At 36.9% G+C, this 23,079-nt stretch overlaps 1 protein-coding gene across 19 annotated transcripts in view; it reads left to right on the top strand.

Annotated features, from left to right (window-relative positions):
• The window catches only part of FOXP1 (forkhead box P1), a 661,259-nt gene that overhangs the window by 481,283 nt on the left and 156,897 nt on the right, over window positions 1-23,079 (top strand). For 15 of the 19 annotated variants that reach the window (XM_056804414.1, XM_007500086.3, XM_016424445.2 and 12 more), the window contains one exon: window positions 6,903-6,995. The exons of the other annotated variants lie outside the window; for them this stretch is intronic. In XM_056804414.1, the coding sequence (XP_056660392.1) occupies window positions 6,903-6,995 (93 nt within the window). The remainder of the gene's footprint in view (window positions 1-6,902; window positions 6,996-23,079) is intronic. 19 annotated transcript variants of the gene reach the window in all.

The raw sequence follows: 23,079 nt of genomic DNA, 5'->3' as shown, positions 1-23,079 counted from the left end.
CATACTTCAGTTTCTGTGTCTGTAAAATGAGGGGAGTGGACTAGAGGGCTTCTGTGGTCCCTTTTTGACCCATGATCATGTAACCTTGATCAATACAGTTCTTGAGGGCTTCCTCAGATGGTGGCTTCGTCTTCATGGAAGGTCTTCAAACAGAGACTGGATGACTGACTATCTATCATCTTTCTTATAGAGGGAATTCCTTTAAAGTATGGTTTGGGCTTGATGGCCAGCAAGGTCCTTTACATCCTTCAATTCTATCTGTTCTTAAAATTATCTGATAGCTTTACAACTCTTACTAAACATCCAGGATGACTTGTGCTTTATTTTTTATTTCCTCAATTTATCTTGACAACAATATTTCATTATCAGCCTAGTAAGTGAAGAAGCTAAAGGAGTGAAACAATTTGCAGAAGATCATGTATCTTGTAAAGGGCAGAGCTAGAACTCTATCCAGTTCTTCTGAAGACAAACGCAGTGCTGTTTTCATTTTCCCATGCTCCCAGGTGATTCAGTGGTTGGTTGGTTGTACATTTCCTTAGATTTGATTCTAGAATGACAGATTTATTCTTATAGCATATTTGCTTTTTGAGCCACCTAAGGGACTTCTGGCTCAGGAAGCAGTTTATCAGTGAACTTGAATAATTTGTTAGTGGGAGTAGTGCTTTATACTAATGCTACCAATTCTGAAGTTATCAATCCACTGGTCTTGGGATGACTTTAGGTAATTCTGTTTATATACATTTTTGTTACAGTGATAGTCTTAATGGTATATTATTGATGAATTTTGACATCCTGTAGTAGAGACATTTAGATAAGAAATAAGGCGATTAAAGGGGGAAAAGAATTAAAAAATCAGAATAATTTTTTCTGTGTTAATAATTCATTGTGTGACCAAAAACAATTAATTAGCTTAGTAGCTCTGAACCTCAGTTTCCCCATGTGTAAAATTAGATTTTTTAAGGTTCCTTCAAACTTCAGAATTCTGTGATTTATTCTAAGCTTCTTAAAGGCAGTTTTCACCCTTTGTATTTGTATCTGCATAGATACTTTAATATTTTTTGATTAAATTCTCCAATTAGATCTTCATTGATTTCACTATAGTTGTTCTCATTTTCATACAAGTTCTTAAAACTTTGTTTGAGCCAACTGTTCTAATATGATGGTATGTGATTGGAATTTTATGATGATGTCCTAAATAAGTTATATGATATTATGACTCATTATTTGACATGGAGGGTCTCAAAAATGTTATGTTCACTAATCTGTAACTTTAGCCTTGCCCTCTCTAGCTCCTGACTGTCATCAGTCTAACCTCTCTTCCTAGATGTCTCTTTAGAACCTCAAATTCAATATACCAAGATTTAACTCATGATCTTTTCACTTCAACTGGCTCCTCCTTTAACCTTCACAATTTTAGTCATCGTCACTGCAAATCACTTAACTTTTTGTGGTTAGAACTTTGGGGTTACTTTTCACTCTTACCCCTCTTTCATTTCTTTTAATCCAACACAAAAACTCTGTTGTTTCAACCTCCTCAACCTCTTCTATCATCTTGTACATTTGTTTTCCCTTCTATTTAATCCCCTTGCATTTATCCACCTCTTGACCCTGTTTTGACTTTCTGGACTTCAAAACATACTTCTGCTTCTCTCTCATCTTGGAACTTCCCTCAGTACCTAGCACCTTCTTATTCAGGAACATCCTGCCAACCTCGGGGCCTTTGTACCCTGGAATATAACAAGGCTGACCACCCCACCCTTCTCCCCTTGGCAAATTCTTCTTGGAGCCTCTGTTTCATAAAAGGGACCCATGCTATGTTGCCTTCATTACCCTGTTCCTAGCATTCTGGATTTCACAATCTTTCCTCTCATCCTCCATCCTCTTGCTGACCTTTTTCAGGCCCCCCATTCGGTAGTATCTTTGCATAGTAGAGTTTCAACCCCATGTGGTAATGGACTATCTTCTTTTTGCTTATACCACAGAGCACAGTGCCTGGCTTATTACTATGTTCAATAAAATCTGTTTCTTTCTTCTCCTACTTCCTTCTTCCTACTTCCACTCAAGGCTAAACTGTTTATCAGTTATTTCTGTCACTTCCACTTTCACCATTTATATTGCACTAAGTCCTTAATTGGTCTTTTTAAATTGAGTTGAATTCTGATTTTAATTTTAATTATGTTTTTAAATTCTGAACTTAACAAATGTCACAAAAACAAAATTTCCTTACATAACAGAAAAAGAGGATGAGATGTGAAACCACACTATTAAATATATATGTATATATAAAATTTCTTTTTTAGTATATTATACATTCAGTGATAGTTTCAAAGCTCTCCTGCTTTTCTGGTTAGCTGTTTCCTTCTGGACCTCCTTTCTGTTCTCTTCTATGTATTTTTTAATTATTATACTTTCCTTTTCCAGAATACATGTAGATTCAGTTTTTAATAATCATTTTCTGACATTTGACAATCATGTTCTCTCTCCATCCCTCTTTCTTCCCCCTCTCCAAATAGCAGGTAATATGATATAGCTTATACATGTGCTATCACACAATACATATTTCCATGCTAATCATGTTGTGAAAGAACACATATGTTGAGCTCTGTTCAAATCTGTACTGAGAGACTTCCTAGCTGTGTGTCCCCAGGCAAGTCACTTAACCCCAATTTCCTATCTCTTACCATTCTTCTGCCTTAAAATCGATACCAATTCTAAGACAGAAGGAAAGGATTTTTAAAAAAAGAATACATATGTTGCTTATACAAAAAAGCATTCACGAAGGAAATAAAATGAAAAATTATATGGTTCAGTCTGCAGTCAGATTCTAGCATTTTCTTTTATGGCAGTAGTTAGCCTTTTTCATCATCAATACATTGGAATTTTCATGGGTCTTTGCATTGCTGATAATAGCTAAGTAGTTCACAGTTGATCATTGGATATTATTGTTGTCAATCTGTACAATGTTCTTCTGGTTCTTCTCACTTCACTTTGTATCACTTTAGGTAAATCTTTCAAGTTTTTTTTGTGATCATCTTTTTCTTCATTTCTTATGGCATAATAGTATTCCATTACAACAATATATTACAATTTGTTCAGCCATTTCCCAATTGTATATTTTTTAATGCTTCAATGATGGACTTTTTATCCCCTTCCAACAAGAAGAACAGAATTACTCTCCTGGCTTTAACAGTACAAAGAGAGGAAGGGAATAAGCATTTGTATGACACATTTCATGTGCCAGGTATTGCACTAGATAGAAACAACCATAGAAGTCATTCAGTCCATCCCCTTTGTTTTGTAAATGAGGAAATTGAGCCCCAGAGACCATCAATGACTTTGCCACAGTCATGCAGGAAGTGCATACTAGACTCCTGTTGTATTGAGGTCCTTTTTAAAGGTTGGTTTAGAAGGATTGTCAGAACAGTTTTAGCTTTCTCTGCTACTAAGTCCCCATTGTGGCTCCATCCCACCCCTCACCCCACCCCCCAAAATACATACTAGATCTAGCTTTGAACCTATGTCCTTACTTTCAATCCTATTCCCTTTTCACTGTATCATTTCAACTTTCCCTTGACAGTCACATGCATAAATAATAAGCCTAAAGAAATGTTTGTTTTAATTTTTAGTTCTAATTTGGTTAAGTAACTTGAGAAGAAAGCACCACCATCTAAGAACAATGGAACCTTCTTTGGCCTGAATGTGTTTGGGACACATACTCAGTCACATTCAGTGTCAAGCAAAAGGAGATTGGAAGCTTACTAGCTAGAGAGGGACTCTTTCTTTTGGTGCATGTGGTGAGTTCTTTTTCCAGGAGGCAAGTATTGTTTGAATTTGAATACGATAGCACATTTCTGTAGTGTTCTAATATGCCACGAGTCCCTTTATAACTGGGAAAAAATACATACCCTTGTTGTACAGATGAGGAAACTGAGACTCAGAAAGACTAAACGACTTAAGCCCAGGATCAAGCAGAAAGAAGGGTGAAAGTCAATACTGGGAGTGAAGTTTTCTAACCCCAAGATGAGGCTTTTCCTACTATGCCAGAGAATTGAAAGTGTACTTAGCTTTTGGCTTTCACTTTTCCTCTAAATATTACTTTGACCTGCCTAACTACTGTCACTTCTAACCTCTTCTTGCCTCTCCAACCAGTAGCCAGATCCACTTTACTGATCTGAGAATTCTAAATTCCATGCTTGAAATTTATAACACTTCCCTTTCTTACATGAAAAAGCCATAAACCCTTCAAGCTAAATAGCTCAGGATACATAGAGTAGCAACAAAGGCTTCTGCTCCTACAGGCACCTTGCAAAGGGACTATTTTTCTTATATGATATAAATGAAATCTTCAGTCTGCCCACTTTTCCACCTACGCATGTACTGAACGTCTCCAAGGAGACAAAGAAACCCTAAGTCCAGCTATGGTGAATCCTCCAGTGAGACAGCAGGCTGGAGTCTCAGGCAACTCTCCCAGGCGTCCCGGCTTCCAGATGTCCCTCTCAGACAGCCTTTTTCTCTAGGCTCTTGCAGGCAGACACTCTCCAACATGTTTCTTTCTTCACAGCCGAGCTAGACTGTCCATTCCATGTGAAGGGCTGGTTGTGGTGAGTGCAGTGGGCAGTGAGCCTTCAAGGGACAGTGGGTTGGGGGTGGGTAGCTGAGTGGGAGAGTTCCTTCCCATTATCTTTTTCTTTGTCCCCCATTCTGGTAATTTTGTCTTCCCCTTTTCTTTTACTGTTTTTTGACAAAAGAAGCCTCCACAGAACTTTACACTAAATCTTAAGATGCTCTGGGCTTTAGTACTCCAATAGCGAGACCTAGCTGATGGTCTGGGCCATTGGGTAGAAGATATATTTCTTGCTGGCCCCACGTTATCAGGTCCCTCAACCTGGACACAATTCCTTCTGACTACTTCATACCTGTCTTTTCTCCTTCTCTGGCCCCAGGACATGTGGATCATCAGGCATTCTATCCATTCCTACGGTAGCTTTTCTTATAGGTCTTTTACACTTTGATAATCTCAAGATGTTGCACATCAAATAATGTACAAGTACATTCAGATTGTTAGGATGTGTGCTGCCGAAGCAAGCACTACAAGGATCTTCAGAATAAAGAGTGATGCACACTCTCTCAAGTGTATAATAACAGCACTCAGTAGTACAGTGACAGCCTCTATGAATGTGACCTTAGAAAGTCAAGTGCTGGCCAGTTCAGACAGGCATCTAGGCTAGTCTGCTGGTTTCCTGGTCAGTTCAACCAATAAGCCAATTCGACCAATTTTTCCCATGGAATTTACCAGATTGTCGGTGGTTTGGTTTGATGGTCTACAGACACAATTACTTCTATTTTCTTAATGGAGTCACTTTGCATTTAAGAATAGGTCATGACATAGATAATCTCAAAAGATGATGATGGGCTGGTGACATGACACATGAGAGGGATAACCATTCTATTTGTTCTCCAGTGACAGCCTCAGGATGTCAAGAGAAAGCAAGGAAAAGAAGCAGCTTGTTGATTAGATACTCTGTTGTGAGTTTCCAGGAGAACATAGAGAACATGGCATGGATGAGTTATTATCTGCCTCGGCATCTTTGGAGGGAAAATGTGCAGCAATGAGATCATAGCTCTGTTTTGAGTTTTTTCTTCCTCTAGGTATAATTTCTTGGCTTCTGGATGATTTGACTCAGAAAATATTATCATTTCAAGTGAATAACAGTCAGAATCTTTTGTGAACTTCCATTCCCTATTTCTAATGTCACAGTCTTGATTATCATAGAGGTGTTTCTGCCTCTTCCCTTATGTTCTTCAAAAAAATTACAATTCTTCATTAAGGTTTTTTTATTTTAAATATATTGGGGGCCTTGGCCACAAATATGGGGCAAGCCCTTGATTGACACTTTGAAAGACTGGCCTTATTGGGTATTTCACAAATATTTCCATTTTCCTTGTTTTCTTTAGGCATCTCTGATTAGTAGATTCAAATCTATCCTATTGCCAACATTGTTAGTTATTTCTTCCTTCTGTCCTACCCAGTCAATATTCACTAGCTTGACTACCAACTGAAAAATATGTAAACACTCAACTTCTAAAATAATCATTTAGCATTATTCCCTTACAATGGATGATAGAAGAAAATGCCTAGCTAGATATACATTGATTTCCCATTTTCTGTAGGCCACCCACACTTTTCTGCTATGATGCATCTGTTTCTATTCCCAAATCACAAAATCATTTTAGATTGGGCTGGCTCACAGGAATGCCCTTTATTTATATTCCAACTCTAACAGAGAATTCAAGTAAGGTGAAACATTTCAATTCACCTAAATCAAAGAAAATTATAGTAAAAGAGATAGTCTTTTGTCTATGAAACCAATTAATTGCTTTCTTTGTCTCAGTTGCTTCTCTAGGCATTATCATCTCATCTCAGAGTAAGGTCAAAGTAGTAAAGGCTTAGATAGACTGGAAGACCTGTATTGAATTCCTGCTTTGTTCACTGACTAGTTTTGTGATCCTAGAAAAGTCATTTTATTTTCCTCATCTGAAAAATGAATTGGTTGATATCCCCTACCTTAGACAGTTGTTGTGTGGATCAGGGGACCACATGGAAAATACTTTACAAATCTTAAAGGACTGCATAGATTCCAGTTACTAATATTATTATATTTATACCGTAGACTATAGGGGAAATCTGAGTAAGTGGATTTTTGTGCCTTTTAAACCTTAAATCGAATTGGCTCAAAGTCAACAAAATCTGGAAAAGGGATTGAATTATTCTAGGAAGAAGTCTTACTCCTTGACATGCCAAAATCGGGATCTAGTCTTGAGGCCAACTTACAGTAATTTGGGGAAAGAGCATCCCAGAGAGCTGTGCTAAGCCAAAGTTTTCCTTCCTTCTTTCCTTCCAGGCTCTTCAGGTGGCAAGACAGCTTCTTCTACAACAGCAACAAGTTAGTGGATTAAAGTCCCCCAAGAGGAATGACAAACAGCCAGCCCTTCAGGTAAAAAAAGAGGGAGAGGCAGGGACCATGAGCACTCTGTCATAGACTGGATCTTGGATGTAATGCTTGATGTTATCTTGTTAGTCAGCGAACATCCCTGCAAATGAAAAATGCCAACAGCCATTGCGTGATGATCTTCCAATTATAGAAGAAATTCTGTGGTTAAGTTTCCCTTAATATTTGCCCCCTCCAACTAAATGAAGTTATGGCTAACTCAGCTTGTTGCCTGTTCTTCTTGGACAGTATCTACTTTATCATCCATGCAATCCAAAAGTACTTTGGCTGTATGAAGAGAAATTCAGTAAATGCTTTTGGTTTTAGGCAAGGGCAAGAAAGTGGTGGGAATAAAAGAAAAGGAGCTTATGGTTTTGCAGGTTTGATTATTATTTTTTTTAACAATAATGAGGACAGAGTGTAGTATTGTATAGGGAGGTAGCCCTGAAACCAGGAGGATGTGGATATAAGTTCTGTTTCTAATCTATGTTGTCTGCATAACACTGAACAAGTTACCTAGCTTCTCAATGCTCTAGGCAGCTCTTTAAAGCTGTAGTTTCCAAGAAAGCACTTCCTATATTGTTAAAGGGAGTTTCCTCATCTGGGAATTACATATACGTATGAAATCATGGGTTGGGTCCCATAATAGTCATAGTAGTTGAATATTTTATAAAGCATCCTAATTACAAACTGATGAAGTGTGGGCAGAGCTAATGCCATTATGCTCATTTTACAGAAGTGGATAGTGAAACTCCAAGACATTAAATGGCATGCCTATGGCTACATGCCTAATAAATTTTGGAGCTGACACTTGAACCTAGGTCTTTACTTCCAAGGCTAGTGTTCTTCCTCCCACACCTGTCTAGAATCCTTCTATTCTTGATAGAGAAACAAGTAAATATCATCATTTCTAGATGGATGAGGATCACGAAAGAGGATATAGTGCCTTCATAGTTCATTAGGAATTAATACCTGTTGTCCATTGCAAGTTTCTATTGATGTTTTTGAAGCTTAAATTTTTGAATTCCAGAATTATCTGCCTATAGAAATAGATGGTAAATTTTCCCGCTTAGTTGAATTTCATACTGAAAGGCAACAATTGAAGGCCTAAAAAGAAATCAGTTCTTCAGAAGTAAATAAGGAGTTTTACTGTCTTTAGGGACAAAATGTTATTACGACTAGATTTTGATTAGTGAGATTATGAAATTCTATGAAATGGTCACATGCATTCCAAATCACCGTATTTGAAATTAAAATTATGTAAAATTCAAGCCCACTGGAAGTATGCAATCCAAATTCAAACAATGTGATCATTTTAGAGGAATCTTTATTTTCACTGATCTGTTAAAAGAAGATAGATTTTGGAATGTCATCTCAATGCCAATGATTTCTAAGCATTAGGTGTTTACTTTTTTCTGATAGCGTCTAAAGAGAAAGGAAGTTAATAGATAGATGGATGAATACATAGATATATAAGATAGATAGACAGACAGATAGATGAGAGAGAGAGAGAGAGAGAGAGAGAGAGAGAGAGAGAGAGATGGATGGATGGATGGATGGATGGATGGATGGATGGATAGATAGATAGATAGATAGATAGATAGATAGATAGATAGATAGATAGATATAGAGAGAGATGGATGGATGGATGGATAGATAGATAGATAGATAGATAGATAGATAGATAGATAGATAGATAGATAGATAGATATAGACAGGTAGGTAGAGAGCAAGAGAGAGAGAGATGGATGGATGGATAGATGGATGGATAGATAGATAAAGAGAGAGAGAGATGGATGGATGGATGGATGCATGGATAGATGGATGGATGGATAGATAGATAGATAGATAGATAGATAATAGATAGATAGATAGATAGATAGATAGATAGATAGATAGATAGATAGATGATAAATGGATAAATTAAGGGTTTACTTTGTGCCAAGAATTAGGTTGGAAAGAAAGTAAGACTTAGGCTCTTAGCAAGACCTTTGTTAAGTCCTAATATACTTAGTGCTTGTGTAGCTTTGGTTAAGTCACTTAACATCATTTAATACCTCCTTTTTTATTTCATCTTTAAAATGAGAGATTTTGGTTCAATGACTTTTAACATCTCTTCCAGTTCTAAATTTCAGATTCTGTGATCTTACTAGATGGTCTTTAAGACCTCTTCCAGTTCTGAAACTGGTGATCCAGGCATCCTAAAATTTGAGATTGATTTGAGTAAGAATTTGAGAAAACACCTACAGGTTATAATGAATTTGATTCAAAATGTTCCATTCCATTCTGAACTTAATCTATAAAACTCCATATATTTGACTTAGACTGGTCAGAGTAGAGAATTCCACCTTCCAGAATGATTCTATCAGAATTTGGAAAAGAATGCCAAGCCTTTGGTAGGGACACATTTGTTTCCTTTTCTGAAGTTGAGAAAGAAACTATCTTTCAGGAATTTATCAGTGTTACAGTGACATTTTGTTGGAACCGCCAAGTCACAACACGTATTGTTTATTAACACTTCCAAAAACATTTATTTGGTAAACTCTTGCCGCTCCATATGCCTTTTAATGTACTCTAACACTGGGGACATTTTTAATGAGGTATTGTGCCAGGAAGGGCCAGTGTCAGGTACTAAGAGAAATGCTTTGTTGTGCAGATGTCTTAAGAATAGCTCCAGAGGATGAAATATGACTGTGTTGACCTTTCAGCTGTGAGCCTATTTGTCAGGATTCAAATAAGTTGAAAGGATCAAACTGAACAGTTTCCGTAGTCAGACTGGGAATTGTGTTTCAGAGGTCAACAGTGAAGGCCACATCGCAGATTCCATAACATAGCCAATTGTTGGTACATATTGAAGTCGTCGTGCATCTCCTGCAGTCAGAGACACAATTAAAATTCTAATTTATTAATGTATACAGAGAGCTAGCCTGGCCTGTCACTCACTGATTCAAATGACTGCCCATTCTTTTTTCCTCACTCCCGGAGCTTTTGCAGCCTAAAAAAATACTCTGAGTCCTCCTGAATATAGCAGGCCCCAAGTGCACTAGAGAAATGACATTGTATTATGGGGGTGGAAAGAAACCAATAAGTCACAATAAAAACATGGTTAAAGAAATAGATACACAAACACAGATACATATATTAATTTATCTGATTCCAGTGCCCTAGATATTGAATATCATTTAGGAATATTTTTTATTCTACTTGTCTTCCTCTCAAAGTCTTTTTTTTTCCCCAAATTATGGAATTTCTAGATAACTTTTAAAGACTTAAGTTCTTTTGGAGCTAAAATATGGCATGGAGGTGTGTGTGTGTGTGTGTGTGTGTGTGGTAGAGGGAGATTCCTTAATGATATATAATAGCCTTTTCCCTGTAAACCATCATAAGGTTTTTAGCCCATAGAAGATCTAGGTTATTCCCATTTTCATTCCCTCCTTGGCAAAGGCCACTATCTAAGTCAACTTAACCACTTGTATAAAATGCAAGGTACAGACAGAGGCAATCTTGAATGTTGGTTTCACCAATAAGATGTTTCAAGGCTTTTCCCATCCCCTGAGTTTAGTAGTTGGCAAGCAGGGACTTTAAACTGGTTTGGAAGAATTGCTGAGTACATTGGTTACATAAAGCAATTTATGTCCTGTACAGAGTATCGCTAAATGACTTCTCAGTTATCCAGTCTCATTCTGTCTAATTAAGTAAGCTTCATCAGGTAAGCTGACCTGGCATAAACAGATCGGGATAAAATTACACTGATCTTGAGCGACCCAGCTAACATGTTATCACCTTGTTATAAAATGGTACTTTAATTCTTTGTAATTCCGTGATGAAATAGCCTTCATGTCTAAAGATGTCGTCATCCTCCTTCCTCACTGGGTCATCATGGACCGAGCAGCTTTTAAATGAAAGCAAAACCCGCTTTGGTACTGTTCATCTACTCACTGTCTCTCTTAACCCAAATAACTGCAGTCAGAGACCTCTTTTAGTAGATTTGAGATCTTAGCATGGAGGAAGACTTGGCAGTGAAATAGGATTTGAGCCGATGATGGTGAATGGCTTTTAAAAAATCTCCAGATATAGTGTGACTCATATTTTAAATATATCTCACACTTCTTTTCTTTACAATTGTCAGAGCCCTCTGGTTTCATAGCCTGATGATATAAACAAAAGAAATTTGAAATTAGATGATGGTGTTATAATTGTTTATTGAATAGAAACTACACAAAAAATAGTATAATTTCATTAATTCAGACAGCGAGAGGTCATGTCTAAACAAGGACAAATCTGAATTATAGAAATAATTATTGAAAGGAATTTTGATATCATTTTTCTGTGCATATACAAACGCTAACTAGGCTAACAAAGCAATGTCCAGTATAGACCCTGAGAAGATGAGTAATTTATAACGAACATAATGAAGTGAAGTGAAAGGTGCTTCTATCTGTTCTCCTAAATAATATCAGCTTTTCCTCTCTGCAATCTTATTTTCACTATTAACTAGCCCAGCTAACTCTTAAAAATAAATAGGCATAGAAAAGCTGATTTCAATTTAGCCTGTGTAAATTATCACAGATTTCAAATTAACAGAGTCTGAATTGACCATGTTTTATTGTATAACGAAATTTATTTGTGTGCAAAAAATGTTCAAACTACTCTCCTAAGTGTTTATATACTTTTAAAGGTTACTTGAACAAGTGAAATGAATGTTTAACCCTGCAGGTGTGTTTATAGCCCTGAAAATATGTAACTTTACTGGCTAAAGATTAATTGGGGAGTAGATGAGCAATTTTATTGATTAAAATTTGGAACTTTGACCGGAGTTTTTGAGTACTAATTCATTTTAGTTCTTTAGGCATTTTAGTTGTTGGCATGAATATATAAATTGAAAGCCAATCAAATGACACCTTTTCTCATAAGCAAGTAAAAGTACTTGTGTATTCTGGCAACACTAAAGTGAAAAAAGAAAGTAAACCTTGTGCATTGCTCTTGACCGAAAGTTGGACAGCTGGCTGACCACAGCTCCAGACTGTCTAGAAGGACTTCATCATCCTGAGAGCTAACATTTCTGGAGGATGTCGGGTTTTCCATGCACTTCATGTATGCTATTGCACTGGTTCCTCACAATAGTGTTGTGAAACAGGTACCATCATTTCCACCATTTTAACAAATGAGGAAACCAGGGCTCAGGAAAATTAAGGGACCTGACTTCATAGCTCTAGAAATTGTCTAAGATGGGATTAAACCCAAGTCTTTGTGGCACCCAATCTACAATTTTATCCATTATATACCCCCACTAGACCTTGGAGTTAACCCTGGTAGAATGGGAAAGAGAAAAGGGAGGGAGGAGAATACGCTTTTATATGAAGCCCATTATGGGCCAGACCTTTTGCTGATTAGTGCTGTCCTTCCTACTATTCCCAAGTTTAGAATTCAGCCTTTCATAGTAAGTCAGTTTTACAGAGGGATAGGAAGGTTTGTTCTAGTCTGTGCTTCAGTCCATCAGAAGTGATTGTAGTAGTGCATTCTGGTGCATATTAGGGATTTAATGAATCCTCATCGAATGAGTGACTGTACTAGAGTTCTCTAAAACAGAAGTTGATGTTTTCTCGATGTCATACAAGGTATGCTGTAGGTAGGTTTCATGGTCGTTATTGTGCATTAGCATTACCCTTAATCTTAGTATCTTGCATCATCTCTGTGCTATTCATGGAGGAAAGTTTGCCAAAGAAGAAATTGTGAAAAGGGAAGTACAACTTCATATTTTAAATGCAGAAATTAATATTTATAAATGTCCACTTAAAAATACAGATACCTCAAACATAAAATAAAGTTTTAGAGTTTAAAATTAAACAAATAATTTTAAGTCCCCAAATTCAGTTTCATTCTTTTTTTTCTCAGTTTCTACTTTGTGCTTAGTGTTGAAGATGGATACAAGGATTGATAAGGTCACAATCTCAACTCTTCTGGGCAGCTAGGTGATGCAGTGGATAGACTTGCAGGTCCGGGGTTGGGAAGATTCATCTTCCTGAGTTCAAATCTTGCCTGAGACATTTACTAGCTGTGATCCTGGGCAAGTCATTTTATCTTGTTTGCGTCAGTTTCCTCATTTATAAAATGAGCTTGACAAGGCAATGGCAAACCATTCCTGCATTTTTGCCAAGAAAACCCCCGATGGGATCACTGAGATTTATATACAACTCTCTGAATAACAACAACTGAATAACAATCCCAACTCTTAAATTGGTGTTAATCTATTTGTTAAACCACCCCATGAACTGAGATTCTTGGCTCAAAAGAAGAAATTTTGCTATCTCTTACCTAAAATCATATCTCTATAGTACTTTCTGGCCAGCTTCACACTATACTGAGATCCACCACTCCTTTTCTCTCCTTTTTAAATATTGTCTTCCCCTTTTAGATTATATTTTTTAGGGAATGTCTTGCTTGCTTATAACTCTTATCAGTTAACACTGGGTCTGGTAGTCAATGAGTGCTTAACAAATATTCTATCATCTCTATTCATCATTCTATCTATCTATCTATCTATCTATCTTTCTATCTTTCTCCCTCACTCCATCCATCTATTGATCCATCTATCTATTTATCTATCTGTCTGTCTGTCTGTCTGTCTGTCTGTCTATCTATCTATCTGTCTGTCTATCTCTCTCCCTCACTCCATCTATCTATCTATCTATCTATCTATCTATCTATCTATCTATCTATCTATCTATCTATCTATCTATCTATCTTTTTTTATCCATTTTCTAGTTAGCCGCAGTTAGGGGGCACAGTGGTTATCATCAGATTTGGAGTCAGATAAACCTAACTTCAAATTCAGCCTTTCATACTTAGCTGTGTGACCATTGGCAAGCCACTTAACCCCTTTCAGCCCTTATTTCCCCATCTGTAAAATGGGGATTATAATAGTATTTGTAGTATAAGGTTGCTGTGAAGTCCAACAAAAGAGATAATATATGTAAAGCACTTTGCAATCCTTAAAGTGCTATATAAATGTTATCCATTAATAGGTAGCTGACATTTATGTGGCATTTTATGGTTTACAAAGCCCTTTATCCACTTCATCTCATTTGATTCCTTTAACAATCATGATTTATCCTAGTTTTGTGCCTAGGAACCATAGCAGCTTAATTATTTTTGAGGTATCAAAATTTCTCTTTTATTTTAGATGTTATTTATGTTCTTACACATTCCGTGGGGGAATCTCAGACCCCCTAAACACATTGCAAAAGAGGGGAAAATATAATTCTAAATGATTTTGGGTTTTTTTTAATTGTTTATCTGTTTTGATAGTCAATTACCTTCCTGTTGCTACAGAAAGATAACTTAAGTGGGAGATAAGGGGACTGTGTTCAAATCCCAGATCTGCCATTTTCTAATGGTGGTATCTCAGACAATTTATTTGCTCTTTTTGGATGTGATTCCACATATAAAATGGAATGATTAAACTAGGGGACCTTATAAGGTACCTTACAACTCTAAGGCTGAGACTCAAGTCTTAGTAATCACATGTCACCCCTACTATGTTCCCTCCCCCCCAAAAAAAAATCAGTTAGCTGAAATCCTATCTAAATATCAGCTACCTTTTCGATTGTGAACAGCTTAAAGGCAGGGATGTCTTCTTTGGTATTTGTAACCATCCCAAGGCATCATCATGTCTCCTTTCCTTCATCAGCCATAACTTTCCTTGGCACTATTTACCATCCAAATGGTGCATATTCCTCCCATTCTGAAAATTCAGCCACCAGAGAGTTTCTTTCTGCCACCAGAGTTCAGGCCATTTCCCCTAATTATCTTGCTCCTTCTTTGCTCAGCATCTATTTGTCCATGTGCATTACAAAGCAGTCAGCTAGGTCCCAGAAAGTTATTTCTGATACTGCAACATGAAGAATCTGGTGAGGTTCTATGGATCAGAACCATGAGCATGTGGTTATCATTATCAAAAGGGTTGGGAGAATACCAAAAAAATTTTTAAAAATGTGAAACGTACTTGACTGGTCAAAAATGTGTAAATTGCTGACAAAATGACACATGTAATTAAGAGGGCTCCTACCATTTTACTTCAAGGTTTACACCTACGGTGTTGAAAAAGAGAGTGACTCCCACCTCGCTAATTACCATTATCACTGAAATGGTAGGGTTTGAGTCATTAGTTCCATGTGCATTTAATTAGAGGAAGGCTGAAATTGGATTTAACTTATTACTTCTTCATGGATCACTTTCTTGTCATCACTTCAAATTGGATTGCAGCCCCAGGTAACTAATTATGAGAGCCACAGGATCAAGAGAAAAAAAAGGTAATTAGGAATAACACTGTCGGACCCTTGCTGATAGTCCACTTGTGCTCTGGAAAAAATGAGAGTAGTATTTTGTAGTATTACAGATTAGGGAGTTAAAAGTATGTACTATTTCTAAGAATCATGGGAGACTGTCACCACCCATAGTGGTTGATATGATGTACAGCTGGGTTGAAGATGTTGTATCAACATGGTTCCACAATCAGATTCTTAATACCTAGATTAAACTTGTAAAAGCAACAGATTGGTTGTAGGTATGAGGCATCTCCACAACTGTGTACTCAGGGGTCTTCATATATATGATTACTACAAACCTGTCAAGATGCTTTTGAGCCAAAATACATGGAGCATTTTCTGTATAGAGAGTTCGGATTTAATGAACGTATTAATGTTCCAAAGACATCATTCACGTCTGACAAGAAACTATCTGTCAGAACAACAGTGAGACTTTAGGTCTGGGACTTCTGAGTTAGGAATTTTTTGTCAGTTTCCAGTATGCTGAATAGTTCTCTGTTAACGATCTCTGTTTGCTTCTGTGTTTTTTCTCTATGTTATGGATAGTTTTGCTAAGGTTCCTACCCATCACCACACCCCAAAATACTTTAAAACGAACTGTATTGTTTTCTGCACAGAGCAGAATTCAGAACTGCAAACAATCAATTTTATTGACATAGTCCGAAAAAATGTTGATGACAGTTCTAGGATGTGATGGAATTGAGTTTTAAAAGTACCCGGCACTAAGTATGGTAAAAATTTGAAATGTAATTTCATTACACAAAAAGTCTATTGGGTTGGAATTCACCAAGAAGTGATTACATTTTGATGGGCCATGATGTCATCATATATAACTGTTTTTTGCCTTTAAGAGAGAGAAAGGTCTTTGGTTTCCCATAGGAATGAATCACAGTTCAAAGATGGCCGTGGTTCCTTAGGTTGTTTTAGATGGGTTTTAATGTTCTGTTAATGTAAGCAAATAATTTGTGACTCAGTCTTGGGTAGCTTTCAAGCCTGGGTAAGTGAGATTTGCTCACTGTTTCCTAACATAAGGAAAGTCTAGGCCATGATGTGAACACCATGCAGAAGCGACCAAATAATCACTCCCAAAGTGATTTTTAAAAAGTCTGAAGCAGTTAGTCTTTTTCATGTGTTAATATTGCAAAATAAATTTCGAGAATGAAAATAATGATCACCAAGACTAATGTAGAAAATGGAAGTCCTCCCCCCCTTTACATCTTATGTTGATTTAGAATTTTTATACATAATATTCATCTGTGGTTGAAAAGGGGGCATCCTAAGGTCAAGTGATGCAGTGTTTTCCATTTTTCCATATGAGCCTCATACTGTGTGATAAAAGCAAACTCCTTTATTTTGTAAGTCTGCAGGAATTTCTGGTAAAGTACAGAGGTCACGTTTCTTGTCAACTTGAGCAGACAGTTTTTAACTACTGGGGTTTTTTTCTCCTTTTCTGCTTCTTTTTTCTTCCATTCCTTTTCTTTTTCTTTCATTTTTTATTCTTTTCTGCTGTTTTTCCTCTCTTCTTTTTTTCCCTATTACAAACCATGCCACTACACTATTCACACATACACACACACACACACACACACACACACACACACACACACACAAGAGTCCTCCAATCTGCAACTCATTAGTGCACAGCACTGGAGCCTGTCCAGTGGTTAGAAAATTTCCTGAAGCCTAGAATAACAGCAGTTGGTGCAAGCACCATAGAACAGAAGTGACAATGAGGGGTAGTCCAGTCCACTTGGCATGATGCCCAGGCAGGAAAGCCAGCTGAGATAGTAAAACAGAGAGATTGAAGCAATGCATGTGGGATATGCTTGAAAAGTTTGGTCCTATGAGAAATTACCTTCTGTAAATATAAGGCATCCTCCTTTCCCCTCTACATATTGTTTATCCAGGTTTTAAGGTACATACATAAAGAAAACACCCATAACAGCAAAGAAGGAACGAAGCAGAAAGAAAACAAAAGGATATTGCTAATGTCAGTAGGTGGTTCTTGCAAAAAACCTACTGATCCCCTGTAGGACAGATAACATTTGCATTTTTAGTGAGAAACTGAGGCACACAGATATACATATATATATATATATATATATATGTATATCTGAACAAACAAATCCAAGGCAGAAAGTTCCTTTAAGTTTAGGTTGTCTGATAGCCACTTCTTTACCCCAACCCACTAGACCATTGTCTCTCCTCATTTAGACATACGTTTATGAGTACATTTGAAAAATAGCACATGCAATTGAAATATTCATTTTACAAAGTGAAATGATGCTTGAGAAAGAGAGAAAAGAAGGGTATTATTCGAAAAGAGCAGACAACTCTGAGAATAATTGTCCAAAGGCCCCCGTGGAAATTGAGAAGCAGTCTGGAAAAAGTATGCTTTGAGGGGAAATATGTGTATCAATGTAATTACGGTAGTTGTGAGCTGATGTCATACCTAGTAACTGTTTTTGTGTTTCTCAGGCTTTTGTTACTGAGCTGTGATATCATGGGCAAACTATTATAAACATATCATGGATATACTATGCTTGTGTAACAAAAGATCAGGAACCTTTATTCAGTTTGTTTTCCTTGTCATATTGTAAAAATTTATTATGTGTACTGTGTATATTAGAAACAGATTTGGGCAATTCTGTCTAAATGAAGTCATCCCAGCTATTTCCAGACTGTCTGTTTTTGGTTGTGAATAATTTTAATACATCAGATGGTTGTCATATCTAGGAGCGCTCGAAAATTTTAAAGCGAACTGATCCCCTTTGGAACATGGGTGGACTTTATCAGTCTTGCCATTGTGAATCTGAGTTTTAAAATGATTGCCTGCTAAATTACAGAGGCTGACTACCAGTCATTTTTGAGAATTCTAGACTTGCTGCCATATCTCCTATTCGGAATCTTTTTCTGGTCATAGCAGTTTTAACTACTCAAGTAGCAAGATTTAAAACTTCCAATACACAGTGGGATAAAGTGTGCCAGCTCTTGTCCTTTTAGACTACTTTCTGCTTGTGCTTTTTTTGGTATGTATTCAAAGAGGCAGAATTCAAAATGCCCTTGTATACTTACTTAATATGGATTAAAGATGGATGCTTTAAAAGTTTTATTTGATCCTGCTGTCATCTCTAGCTACCATCCTCTTTCTTACCTTCTTGAGTGAATGGTATGTGACCGCTCGTTTCTTTCCATTTCTCTTTTCTCTTCCTGCTGGAATCTGACTTCCATGCCAACTACTCTTCTGAAATGTCTCTCCTAAAAGTTATCTTACTGCTAAAGCTAGTAGCCTTTTCACCATCATCCACTCCTTGACCTTTCTGTGGTTTGGGGCCGTGTAAACTGCCTCCTTCTTGTTCTTTCTCTTTGGGTTTTCTGCCACTAGTCTAGGGTCTCTTCCAATTTCCATTGCTAATTTCCTCTCCCTTCTCAATCTCTAACTCTGAAAGTTCTCTTGAAGAGAGAGGTAGAGAGGAAATAATGGTCTAGTGGGTTGGGGTAAAGAAATGGCTTTCAGACATCCTAAGAATAACTTGCCGCCTTGGAATTGTTCTTTCAGATACATATCTGTGTGCCTCAGTTTCTCACTAATAACATATTTAAATAATATAAAATAAATATAACAATGAAATTTATTTTGAGTGGCACATAGAGCCATTCTTTCCTCTTCATTGCCATACCAAAATAGTTCATCGATTGATTTTTTTAACAAAAAGTAACTTAGCTATACTCCCTGATTACAGTTTTCTTTTTTCTAGGATGCCAGTTTGTGGGATTATTTTTTTATAACAGACTAATCTTGTTTAAATGCTGTTTTTTTATCATATCACATCCTTGCTCAGTAGCTTCCAGCAGTTCAGCATTTTTAACCACATCAAGTCTAAATCCTTCATCTGTATTTCTCATGTTCTGTCCCCCATGGTAAGCTGGATTTGTCTGAAGCAAAGTACCTCAACTATATTATCTGAATCCTCTTTTTAAAAATGTTTCACTAAATAATGATTTAATTAAATAACGTTATGCCTTCTATTCTCTGCAATTCAATATAAGAATTGATCCATTATGAACAACATTCTTATCTCCACCATTTTGTTCTCTGTCTTCCTTCAAGTCTGATTGGAAATCCCACCTTCTGCAAGAGGCGTATTCTGATCTCACTCTCTTCTATTGCCTCCACTCTGATTCCTTCCATCCTTACTGCACTGTTTTGGGTGCATATACTTATTTATGTATTGTATATCTCAGTAGAATGAGAGGTCCTCAAAGGCAAGAAGTGCTTTTAACCTTTAATTATATTCTAATTACTTAACACAATTGTTTGGAACATAGTAGGTGTTTAATAAATGCTTGTTTGTTGACTGACTGACAAGGTATAGAAGTGTTAGAGAACCAAATTAAATTTGATATAAGGAAAACCTTTCTATTTTCAGTTTTCCAGAATTAAAATATCCTTTCTTGGGAGAATGTCCTTTCCCTCCTCACCCCCCACCCCTGACAGAGACCTCATTAGAATTCTTCAAGCAGAAGCCAAAAAGCCATGGTTCAGTGATATTGTATTGGTCAAGTATGATATTGGTCTCAGGTATTAGTCAAGACTCCTGGTCAAGTATGAGTTGGACTAGTAGGAGATTAGTTCTCACTTTTTTTAGATCCTTATGATTCTTTGATAATTATTTTCAGGACTCATTAAATCTTAGATCTAGAATTTCACATGATCATATAAATCTTCTGTAAGTTCAGACCCCTCATTTTATTGATGAGGAACCAGAGATTCAGAGAAAGGAAATTCTTTGCCCAAAGTTGCATAGACATTAAGTGGAGTAGGCAGGATTTGAATCTAGGTCTTCTGACTCCAAATATATTCCTTCATAGCACATTAGGTTATAATTTCTTCTAGTGGAGAAAGTCGTGGCACTTTGAAATTGACAAAGCTTTTGAGGAATTAACATATCATAAATGAATTATTTATTCAAGAAACAACAGTTCAAAGATCATAAGAACACTACCAGAGACCACCTTGTAGACTGCTAGTGAAAGACTAGTGAGCTATACACCACCATTTGTGATCCACCAAAATAATTTTTACCTATGAAGTCTGATAAATATCCTCATAACTACTTGCTAATGAAACATTATATAGAATCATGCATCACTTTGTAATTTTCTCCTAATCCTTAGGGAGAATGAAAAAAATGCATTCTTCTCCTGGATCTCAGCCCTTTCAGGATGAGGAATAGTGTGCTTTTGAATATTTCATCTCTACACACGACAGGAGAAGATGTTGCCAAATGAGCCCAGCCGGGCTACTGCAAGACTCAGTGATTATTGAATCAAAACACTGGATCAAATTGAAAGGATGGTTTAATCTATTTATTATCAATAACCTGTAAAATTCTAGTCTCTCTCTTGACTATTGCTCTATACTCACTTATATCTCACTTACACCCTCCTAGTAGTTGTAGTATTAACTTTTATGACTGCCTTACTTGACCTTCACTCCAGCCTGACTGACGTCTTTTTTTTTTCTGAAGTATAAATGTCACAACATCAGCACCCCCATCCTCAGTGAGCTCCTGGGGCTCCCTAATACCAGGCAGGATCAAAGAAAAATTCCTCTCTTAGACATTTAAAGTTCTTCATAGCCCAACTCCTTGCTAACCTTTGCAGTCATTACTTTACTAACCTCCACATGCTGCACAAGCTAGCAAACCAAGCCTAGTGGTAGCTCCTCAAATATCAGCCTCCATTTCTCCTCTCTGGGTCTTCATACTAGCTGTCACCCATGCCAGGAATACTCTATGACTCCTCACTTCTGCCACCTCATGTTTGCCTCCTGTTGTCCCTGAATTCTTTTTAGTCTCAGATCAAGGGGCAGCCGGATGGCTTGGTGGATAGAAATCCAGACCTGGAGATAGAGGGTTATGGGTTCAAGTGTGACTTCATGCACTTTCTAGCTGTGAGACCCTGGGCAAGTCACTTCAGTCTTATTGCTTAGCCCTTATTGCTCTTCTGCCTTGTAACCGATGATAAGATGGAAGTTAAGGATTTTTTTTTAAGTCTCATATCCAATCCCACCTTCTAGAGGAGACTTGTCCTCAACCTACCTACAGCTAGTGTCTTCCCTTCTCAGATTAATTTTCATGTATTCTCTTTAAATGTATATGTGCTTTGCTGCATATATACTTAAACGTATATAAATTGTGAACACAATCAACAGAAGGGGAATGTGAGGATAGAGAATCAATAGAATTAGTGGGAGGGGGATTAATCAAATAAATACATATGTATTTATTCTAACATCCTAAATTTAGAACTGAAACACACATTTGAATCCATGCAAGTCTAAGTCCCTCATTCTAAAAATGAGGAAACTATGGCTGAGATTGGTGGAGGGACTTGCTCAGGGTCACAAGGCTAGCAAATATCAGAGGCAGGATTTGAACACAGGTTTTCCTGACTCTAAGCGCAGCATTGTCCCCGGTATACAGACTGCTTGGGATATGTATTGTATCTATTCAGTAGGATATAAGCTCCGTGAAGATTAGGATTATTTTATTTGGGGCTCTATCCCCATCACCCAGTGTGTGCCTTCCACATAAAACTCTTTAATAAATATTAACCAAATGGAATTGTCCTCATCAGTCAACCAAAATGAATTGATTAAATGCTAATAAAATGTAGATATGTGTGTATATTTATATACATATATGTATAAATATAGATACCTGTATCTACCTATATAGATATACACACAGTCTCACAGACACACTCACTGTCTCTGCCCCCCCCCAATAGAATTAAAGTTCCTTGAATGGAGAGTATTTTATGTTCTTAGCATCTAATGACGACTGATACAAAGGTACTTAATGAATGTTTAGTAATTGATCGATATTGAGTAAATAAAAAGTGACTAATTTTAGGTGGGGTTAGGGGAGAAGTGCAATATATCAGTTGAGGGAATCTTCACATGGAGAAAATAAATATTGAAGTTTATTTTATGCATAAATTAATTGCCACTAACCAGCAAGTGATTTTCTTCCTACCTCTCTTATTTCCATTGTGCCTTTCTTGCTTGTTAATTCTTTTTAATTGTAACAATTGGGAAGTGACTCCCTAATCAGAAATACTAAAATTGTGTTATTCTATAATCATCTCCCTGCCCTACTCTTCCTCCCCTTCTGGAACCCCAAAGGTGTGTTGGTCTCGCTTATTTGAGTGAGTAGCCCAGGAGCAGTTAACCTCCTGTGCCTAACTCCCCAGAGGACCTGTTGTAGTTTCAGGGCAATAGACACTACATTGGCAGAAGATTAGAAGCCAGCAAGATGTGGAAGTCCCATGGTGGATGACAGTCTTGCCAGTGTCTTTCATCAGGTTCGTGAAAAGAATGATATCAAGCATGCGGAGAAAACATACATTCGACCCTGACATGATTGCTGAATTTCATGATGCTGGGCACCTGCCTGCCTTTTTAAATTTGCTAATCTGTTTAAGGTATGATATTAATGGCACATAAAACTTTAATTTGTTTTAAGTATAGAATATTAAAGTAGACTGAAGGCAAAATAAAGAAATTTATTTTGTGTCAAGATGAAGTTCAGTGAAGCATAGCAAAGATGGAATAGATTATTAAATAAACTTTGAATGAAGATGGAAAAAATGTACCTAAATCTCTCATTCTGAAAGGGATTGGTTTACTTGATTATATGCAACTGTATCACACTCAGGAAAGTATAAGACAAATGAAAGCAAAACAAAATTTAATT

The sequence above is a fragment of the Monodelphis domestica genome, chromosome 7 (assembly GCF_027887165.1).
Source record: "Monodelphis domestica isolate mMonDom1 chromosome 7, mMonDom1.pri, whole genome shotgun sequence".
Classification (NCBI taxonomy): Eukaryota; Metazoa; Chordata; class Mammalia; order Didelphimorphia; family Didelphidae; genus Monodelphis; species Monodelphis domestica.
This window is presented reverse-complemented; position numbering and strand designations above follow the sequence as displayed.